Source organism: Odontomachus brunneus, unplaced genomic scaffold, assembly GCF_010583005.1.
Source record: "Odontomachus brunneus isolate Ranch 3 - 2012 unplaced genomic scaffold, Obru_v1 Obru_scaffold_332, whole genome shotgun sequence".
NCBI classification, from domain to species: Eukaryota; Metazoa; Arthropoda; class Insecta; order Hymenoptera; family Formicidae; genus Odontomachus; species Odontomachus brunneus.
In genome coordinates, this window is record NW_022639782.1 from 164001 (window position 1) to 174000 (window position 10000).

General features: G+C 46.6%; 1 protein-coding gene across 11 annotated transcripts in view; it reads left to right on the forward strand.

Moving 5' to 3' along the window:
- LOC116853478 (gamma-aminobutyric acid receptor subunit beta) overlaps positions 1 to 10000 on the forward strand; it is a 148191-nt gene that overhangs the window by 136131 nt on the left and 2060 nt on the right. For 4 of the 11 annotated variants that reach the window (XM_032834593.1, XM_032834591.1, XM_032834594.1 and 1 more), the window contains exons 7-10: positions 193 to 477; positions 1154 to 1302; positions 3152 to 3311; positions 4485 to 10000. The exon at positions 4485 to 10000 is cut by the window's right edge and continues 2060 nt beyond it. In XM_032834593.1, coding sequence (XP_032690484.1) covers positions 193 to 477; positions 1154 to 1302; positions 3152 to 3311; positions 4485 to 4630 — 740 coding nt within the window. In that variant the 3' untranslated portion in view covers positions 4631 to 10000. Of the gene's footprint in view, positions 1 to 192; positions 478 to 1153; positions 1472 to 3151; positions 3312 to 4484 lie in introns of those variants that run through there. The other 7 variants (XM_032834601.1, XM_032834599.1, XM_032834600.1 and 4 more) reach the window with 4 other exon arrangements.

Genomic DNA, 10000 nt, shown 5'->3' on the forward strand with positions numbered 1-10000 from the left:
GAGAGAGAGAGAGAGAGAGAGAGAGAGAGAGAGAGAGAGAGAGAGAGAGAAAGGACACGTGGGAAGAGAAAGTGAGAAAGAGAGAGAGATAAACGAACAGTGAGGAGGAAGGACAGTGAGCACGGGAGATAAAGAGACATTAAATAGCGCCTCTCCGTCTCCCTGTCCTGACCTTCGATCTTTTAATCGCAGGGAATTACTCGCGGCTGGCCTGCGAGATCCAGTTCGTACGGTCGATGGGCTACTACCTGATCCAGATCTACATACCCTCGGGGCTGATTGTCATAATATCGTGGGTGAGCTTTTGGCTAAACCGAAACGCAACCCCCGCTCGGGTGGCCCTCGGAGTAACCACTGTGCTCACTATGACGACCCTAATGTCCTCGACGAATGCAGCGCTACCAAAGATCTCCTACGTCAAGTCCATCGACGTCTATCTGGGCACCTGCTTCGTCATGGTCTTTGCCTCGTTGCTCGGTGAGTGCGATCGTGTACTCTTCCGTGCCTCTACGTCGCTGCCATTAAACTTTCCATCCTGCGTCCTCTCATACTCCGTATAGCTCGGAGCCGTGCCGTTCCAGTAGCGAGCTCGTAGAGTATCGTAGATACTTGTGTAGGGCTCACGTGACAAATGCAAGGGACCCATTTTTCTCGAAATCGTTATCCATCCGTCTGAGTGCCGCGTCATAATATACATAACAAACGACTTTATCCACATTTTTTTATCGCTTACGACGAGGCGCCATGAGTCGCTGATTGATTATTTTTATGTGACGAGAAAGAGAAATCGCGCCGACTGAAATCGCTGATTGCAAGCGTATTCGCGCGTGATTCGTTTAAATAAATTAAACCATCGCGGCCAACACATTGTTGCGTTCTCCCGACTGCGATCGCGAGTACCTCATTACATATAATACCAAGGTACTTCGCCGTCGCGGTGTCCTGCTTGGCAGGGTTTCCAGGGAAATGGCTTTCTTTCATCTGCACGTGAGCTCTACACAAGTACCGGGAGCGCAAGCATGACTGAGATTCTCGACGGATGGAAGTGGGGGCCCATGTTACCGGGTTTACTGCCCGGGTCTTACAGTGGCAGTCGTGTCGTGGCATTGAATGATTACGTGTTTTCATTCCCGTGGATTCTTCTTCTTCGCAGAATACGCTACGGTGGGCTACATGGCGAAGAGGATTCAGATGCGGAAGAATCGATTCCAAAAGATAGCGGAGAGCATGAAGGCCGTGAGCGAGAATCCAGGACCGCCGCGCGTGCCCGGCGATCATGGCGATCACGCGCCTAAACAAACTGTGAGTAACGTCGGCTAGAGCGCCGTCGTCCCTGACTTTTTCTTTCACGCAGAATATCGTTTTGTTGCCGCGTAACCAGGGAAAGAGACGTGCTACCGTTCCCCCTGGCCGACCTCGCACGCTTTCTTTCAGCGCGATCAGCTCTTTGTCGATATGACGAAAAAAAAAAAGAAAAAAAAGAATGAAAGGAAAACGCTGATCGCGGCACAGTCATTGATTTATGCGTAATCGCAGCATTTGTCTCGTGACTTTACGGCTCCCGAGAGTCGCTTGGTTAGTACCCAAGCGTACCGGACGAGCATGTTTCTCCTGCCGTACGCCAACGGCTGGGAAAGTTCTACTTTGAAAGAAATTTTAAACGATGGCGTGGTATATCGAATAATGCGGCGATCGCCATAAATTCGATATCTTCGATGTAGTCGGCGGCAAATGGATATTAGAGCTACTCGGGCTCTTCTCCCTCGTCACGAGTGCAGGCTCAACAGGACGGAGCCGGGCATTATTTTCGATCCAGCTCAACATGGGCGCTCATACCATCGTGCGCAGCGTAAATATGCACTTTTCCTCTACCCAGAAAAAAAAAAACATAAAAAAAAACTAGAAACGGCAGGACGATCTACGAAAGGTCAAAAGCTAAAAGGTTCCGCGAAATGAATTCCCATTCGGCCGCGCAATGTGCCTGCAGAACGCGATGCACTATAAATTTTTTTTTTAATCTTGGGTATTGTAGACCGGGAACGGGAAATATTAAAGAGCCGAAAGAGGGAGAGAGAGAGAAAGGGAGAGAGAAACAGAGAAAGAAAAAGAAAAAGAGAAAGAGAGAAAGAGAGAGAGAGAGAGAGAGAGAGAGAGAGAGAGAGAGAGAGAGAGAGAGAGGGAAGAGAAATGCAGAAAGAAGTAAGTGAATGGGCGTGAGAGTTGAACTGGACGGCGGCGCTTGTAAAGCATCGGCAAGATAAGACGTTTTAATTAATTACGAGCAGGGAGTTAATTGCACGTGATTCGACGAAGGATGTCCAACGGCGATACTCTTGATTAACATCTTCAATAATAACGTTTGTTTCTTTCGAGCCTTCTTACAGCTAACAACTATTCTCTTCAGAATGCGAAGAGGATATTAAAATTATATCTAATTCGGTGACTCTCTCTTATTTAAAATATTCTCGAGAATGCGTAATATAATCGATAAAAGATAGGATAAAATAATAAAATCGTCATAAATATTACTGTATTTTTGCGGCAAACCGCAGTTAAATTACACATTAATTGAAGAAGCTAATTAAACGCAGTCCCGATAATGATAATCCCGCAGTCCTGTATGATAATCCAAAATAATATACAAGTCTCCTGTCACATGTGCAAAAACCAAAATAATTGCTAATATGATATGACTAGGAGTAATGGATCTCCCTGAACACCTCGTCAACACCTAATGTAGCACCATGTACACTAGTTTCTAACCAGATTCTCACCGATCCGTTTTGCTTGGGCACGAGCAACTACACCGCGCCTCTCTACAGATCGTGGAAAGTCCCCTTTCTTACGATACTTCCTCCTTATCTTTCACATCCTATCCGTTTTTAATGAAAAAAAAAAAGAAAGAACAGAATAAAAGAGAAAAGTTAACTAACGCGAACCGCGAACGGCTACGTGAAATATGCAGGTAAGTTTCTCTCGATCGCCCCGACGATCACGTAAAACGACCGGACGTCACCGCGTTGAACGGTACGATACACACTGCCAGTCCTCGGTGTCGCATGCCAATCCGACAAAGTAAGGGGTAAACCTCGGAGAGGGACACCCCACGGCGAACTGCCGTGTCTCTTGTAAGTGGTCCCGTGTTGTCCAGGAGGTGCGGTTCAAGGTGCACGACCCAAAGGCACACAGCAAAGGTGGGACACTCGAGAACACTATAAACGGTCGCGCCGATGAGGAAACGGCGGGCGCACCGCAACATCTTATTCACCCTGGCAAAGACATCACCAAGCTCTACGGTATGAGTAGACCATGTACGCACATTTATAACACTGTCTAACTCTCCGCCTGGCAAGCTATCAAACAATATTCGGTTCTTAGCTTGGCAGGCTGTCTATTTCAACGAGCTTCTGAACGGAACTTAATAAGCGTCACTGTACGGCTTAACCGTCAGCGAGCTCGGAAGGCCTCCGGCGTGGTATCATCGTCCGGTTAAAGAGACTAAGCCTGGGCAAGCGTTGTCAGCCTGCGCCACATGGATCTATCGAGTGTTTCGAACTTGGCCAAGACCATGGAATATTCATAACTGATGATACCACGCGCCTGCGACCGCGTTGTACCATATATATACAGGGTATCCTAGACGCACTTTCGCAATTTTTATGGGAACGTAGAACGAATTAAGATGAACATAAAAGTCTTACACCGTTTTGCGATATTCGCAATAATAGTCGAAATATTAATTAAGGAAGATCGGTGAATGATCACACGCGATATGGTAAATGAGCTGTAGTGGCGACATCTGCCATTATGTGCTTGTACATTAAATCAAATTGAACAAAAAACTCTTTATTATTTTGCAAATAATCACGTAAATTTTTAATTATTTATGAAAAAAATGGTTACATAATTGTACGCAATAATGCACAAATCTTCTTTAATTAATATCTAAAATTCTATGTGGTAATTTTTAAAAGATAGAGGGCTTTTTTGTTCAGTTTGACCTAATGTATAAGTATACAACGGCGGACAGCGCCATTACAGCTCATCTACCATATCGCGCGTGATTATTCACTAATCTTTAATTAATATCTCGAGATTTATTGCGAATATCACAAAACGGTATGGAACTTTTATGTTTATCTCAATCCGTCCCACAAAAATTGCGTAGGAGAGTCTGAGACACCCTGTATATATGTGTGTATACATACATTTTCTCTATCTCTCTTTGCGCTTGAAACACCAAGTCCAAAATTGCTTGAATCACCGATCATACCGCGGAAAGCTTCTTGCCACACGCGCAAGAGACTCTTGTGCGATTTTTTCCAAGCATTACAATTGCACCAATGATTAGTACGCTTTTGTATCCTCCCGATTTGAACGGCACCGCGCGAATTCTCGGAAGCTCACTGAAATATGCAATTATTTTCCTTCCACTACATCATATGCTGTGATTATTCTAAATCATCTGGACGTTCCCTAAACAGGTATTACGCCGTCGGACATCGACAAATACTCGCGCATCGTGTTCCCGGTGTGCTTCGTTTGTTTCAACCTGATGTACTGGATCATTTACCTCCACATCAGCGACGTGGTCGCGGACGACCTCGTATTGCTCGAGGAGGCCAAGTAAACGACCACGACGACGACGACGCCACGGCGCTCCGAATCGAGAGGGATGGAGGACGACGGTTGTGCGCATAGTCGAACTCTCACGCGGCAGGACTGGATGGAGGCCGATTCGCGGGGAGAGGCGACCACGAGGAGAAAGACGAGTCAAGACGCGCGCTCTATCCGGCCGACTACTTAGAGACGAGAGGGCGAGCGAGGACAGGACATGACAAGTGCACTCGGAACGTGCGCTTAGATCCACCTCAGTAGCGCCGGTAACCACTTCTCCACGCTTGGAAGTAGTAACGGACGAACATGGGCAGCCACGCGCGGCCGAGCGGACACGGAGTGCCTCGCGGTCGCTGGAAAGTAGAAACGGATAGACACCTGCAGGCTGCACCGCTCCGATGACTGGCCAAACGCGCACATTACTACTGCACGGCGTGGCTACCGCAACTTCTCTGGACGCGGGCTCCATCCGTTCGTCCATCAGTGAGCGGACTCGCGTCATCCTCGGCTATCTCCACGAGACGTTCTTCGTTAAAGGTCTCGGTACATAAATATATATATATATATATATATATATATATATATATATATATATATAGGCGTATCGCGCCGATACACAGAGATATGTTATGTCGCGACGCGAGCAGGAGAACGGACAAGTAAACGAGCTAGCAAGCAAGCAGGAGCTCAACACCTCGAAAGCGAATCTACGAGCATACATACCATAAAACATTGCCAGTATAGGTATCTCTAGGTCTTAAATGGAGAAAATACCTTCGATATAAACACTTGTCAATTTAGCCATCATATTATATAGTAACGTTAACTAACGTTAAGTAACGACACCGAGACTCGCTGGCACGCAGCGACGATTCAAACGCGGCTAAACGTGATGCCAGGGCTTGCGGAAAAATATAAGATTATTGACGTTTGTCGAGGTTGGGTTTGGATCGTCGCTCTGACGCCGTCGGCGGCGCACGAGCGCGGACAGGAGAAACGTAGCGGAAATCGCGTGGCATGTGCGCGCTTGCATGCAAACATGTGAACGAGTAAACGAGCGAGAAAGCGAAAGAGAGAGAGAGAGAGAGAGAGAGAGAGAGAGAGAGAGAGAGCGTGAGAGAGCGAGAATGAACGTAAATATGTGTGTATGTTGTATGTGCGTGTGTGTGAACGCGCGCGCTAAACGAGGGAAACGACGGGCGGGAAAGTTTATAGTCCGAACGAAGACAAACGATGTATTCTATCGGAGACTGGTGCGCACTATTGTTTAAGTAAACATAAGTACTTGTATATTAACGTAAACGCGTACGCGGCCGCGTTAGGCACGCGTCGTGCATGCGAATATTAGACACATGTGCGTGCACACGTGCGTACGCGGAGAACGCGTACAGACGTTGAGGGTTTTTCGAGATCCGGAAATCGCAGCAACAAAAAGAAAAACAGGAAAGTAAAAGAAAGGTGTGGGGGGAGAGGGAGAAGGGTACAAGTGCGACGCAGGGCGCCCACGACGAAAGCCGTACGGTCTCGCGGCAACGGCATTTCCCCGGAGAGCATCCGCATTTGTTTGGATTACCGCCAATGTGAACGGCGAGGTTTCTCCTCATTTTGTGTAAGACTTTTTTACGACTTTTAACAGGCGCCTTTTGTATTGCCGTGCGTGACGTGTGTCGCCGCCGCAGCGAGACCCGCGCAATTCTCGTCACTCGTCCCGGGGCGTCTCTGTACGCGTATATGTGCGTGTGCACGTGGCTCAATCGGGAGTACTATTCTTAGTTCGTACTACGTAGTCGCGACTGTTTACGTAGTGAAGAACTCTTGGGACGTATGACGATTATAGATCGGACGTAAAAAAAGAATAAAAAAGAGAGAGAAAGAGAGAGTGAAGAGAAAAGGGAGGGGGGAGAAGAGAGGAAGGGAGAGCAGAAAAAACTATTTCAATCGAGTTGAAATTCGAGGCGGACAGCGAACCAAGGCAAAATGCGGCTCAGCGCGCTCGTTCGATATCTATTTTTGACCATCAAAAAACTTCTCGCCAGGGAAGTACCCGGTACAATTAATACAGGCGTATGTACATGTGTCGTGATCAAACACATCTTTATTTGATCGTAGTGAGAACACGGTAGGGAACGAGAAGTGGAATCAATCCGTCATCACGATCGCCACGTCGCGTTGTTCCGAAATATATATAGAGATATTGGATATATACTTTCTCTCTCATCAAAGCGTCTTAAATTATTCTTGTACACACACACACACACACACACACACACACACACACACACATATATATATATATATATATATATATATATATCGTGTAACGTGTTAGAGCAACGCGGTCGTACTGGATCTCACCGATTCAAGTCTTATTCCGTAGCTTATTCCGTCGACATTTCCCTGCAGCATCTGTTCTCGAGACGAAAACAGCAGTATACGGTCGCCCTTATACCTCCGTACGTGGATTGGTTTTATTCCCTTTTCCCCTCCCTTCTCCTCCAACGAGCGGAGTGTGATAGTCTCTTTATTTTCTCGTCTACCATATGCTACACATTTTTGTCAATTCAATTAACACTAATTGCACAATGTTCCACTCTCTTCTTTTCGAGCGCTGCGCTCTCTCGGATGTGGCTCTTATCTTTTGAGATGCCGTTCGCTAATACGCACGTCGATTACTTAGCAAGACCTACCTCGAAGAAAGAAAGGGAAAAAAGCGTATTCAGAGCCGTGTTCTCTTTTCTTCGCACATTTCACGTACAGATTGTCCCGGTAATCAAACGCTTTCTCTCGAACATCATCAATTCCGCCTCAGCGAAGATTGGATTGGACGCTTCTTTTGTTTTATTATCCGGCGAGATCGCGCGTGCATCTTGATAATTAAATTCGGAATGGAAATTCCGTTGAGAGAAGCGAGCACTGTGTACGGAAGAGAATAATACGTTTTCTCGTCCATCTCGCATGTCTCACGAAAGTTCGACTTGTAAAAACACGCCGATCGCGTCAGTCATTCGTAATTCAAGAACGATGAAGCGACATTCTGCTCGCTTTGACTTCTGACGTCCGTAGTTCGGGAAAAACGCAACTTTTGAAACACTCTGTATACATATACACACTCGCGCTCCCTTTTTGCTTGACCTTCTCTTTCCCTCCCTTCCTCCCTCTCTCTCTCTCTTTCTCTCGCCCCTTGGACACAGCGGCTGACTGCAAGCTGGGCCGTGGAAGCTTGCCATTCAGGATATCGACCAGCTGACACGCCCAACCCACCCTCCGACTCTTTCCCACCCCTCCCACTCTGTCGCCCTTACTCTTCCGGCGTCACCCCATTCCTCTCTAGTTCCACTTCGCAATCGCCAAATAGTACCAGACGCTCCTGTCAGTCGCGCGCACATTTAATAAGGAGCTCTCTTTGCCTTAGTACTACGTGAAAATTCTTTATGAAAGTAGGTGATCCTAGAGAGAGCCGGGAGATTCTGCCTTGGATCACTATCCACCACGGACATTCGAAAGAAACGAAGGAGGGATAGTCGTTTTCAATCGTCACGTTCTACCAATGCGAGTACGCGGGATCATGCCATTTTTATTAGATGACGTCGGCCACCCTCTTTATCGACTCTCCATCATCGGGAAAGGAGTTACAAATAACCACGGGGTATCAATGACTTAACGGTACGTGCGGCGCTTGTCCTAAGGAACGTTGCGCTTGAAATTCAACCGGCAACATTTGCTCTCCGTCGCATGGAGCAACTTTCGTAAAAATTCAAACGGGACAAAGATTACGTTCCATTGTTCAGTCGTCAAAATTGCGTATAAAGTCGAGGACACACCAGCGTTGTCGATAAATAAGTCGAACGGTGCGCACGCGACTAAATATACAATACTCCTTACGAACACGAAAGATCAACGTATAGGTCTACGAAATATCTAAAAAACGCCTAAAACATTGACAGGTCTTTCAAGCGCGTTTGAGATGACTTTTAGACGTTTTTTATATGTTTGTCTCATCGATGAGAGTCGGTTTCGACAAAGGCTATTTTTCAAAATGATTCAAATTCACTAGACCGTGGACCTAGGGGAATAGCTTTAAAGATTCTCAAGTAGATATGTCGTAATTTTATATCTCCACGCCGTGTGTCTTAAGACTATACAAAGCAGGGATTGAAATCTACATGATTCTTTGATGCTACGTGTACATGAAAAAAAAAGAAAAAGAAGAAGAAAACGAAAAGCGAAAGGATTCTTTATACGAATCCTCGCGTTCCATCGCCGCGAACTGCCGTACATAAGCTGCGATTCTCGCGTGTCTACCGGTAACTCGATGCAACGTAATTGCAACGGTTTCAATCGTCGCCACGCGACTCTCGTCGCTGTGGGGACGTGCTTTCTCCATTTTTCCCGATATTGCCGACACGACGCGACGCGACGCGACGCCGACGCCGACGTCGACGCCGACGCCGACGCGACGGGCTTGCATTTCCGCGTCATTCGCGAAACTCAGCCGCGATTATTTCCCATTGCGAAGCACGACGATCAATCTCTCGTGGCAATTCGGCGACTTATCTCGCCCTCTCTCGCGTTTCCAGGGCCGAACACTTGACATCCGGCTACTACCAGTCGCGATCACGCGACAATGCAAATAACGAACGGCGCGAGTTTGTCATGCGCCCAAAGACGCAAATCGCGTGCTCAGCCCTCGTTCGTTTCTTTCTTCGGTTTCGCTCGTACATAATATATAAGTATCGATGCACTTCCACGTCCGCCCCAACAGGAAGCGTTATATGCAATTTATATAACTGTACATCCGTTATCTATTCGGAGTCTCTATAATAACGGGGAAGGAGAGAGGGAGGATGGAAAAAGAAAGAGAGAGAGAAAGAAAGAGAAAAAGAGGAAAGAGAAGAAGAGAAAGAGAAGATCTAACGCGTTTTCTCGTTGTGATATATTCTATGGTAGCTACATACATTTATTCGCGCGCATATGATGACGTACGCGTGCCTATTGTTTACGCTGAATTCTTAAGCCAGGTGGACAAGCAGCGGGAATTGGCGCGTCCACGATCGCGAAGGGGGAGGAGGAAATAATAGAGAAAAAGATAAATAAATCTTCCTTAGATAGGCAAGTGTATTAGGTAGATATAAAATATAAAACGAACTAATTAAATAACGTAATAATTAATTATACAAGTGATAAAATAACCGAATGACATAATGGATATAGAGAGATCTCGTGTCCCGCACGCACGACTTCGAGATTTCGCGCGTGAATGATATTCGCTTCCGACGCGCGACATCAAAGCCAATTTATTAACCACTAATCCGATGACATCGATGATTTTACGCTTCGTAATGACCGATCACGCGTTAATTTCCCTCGAGAACACCGATCGCGA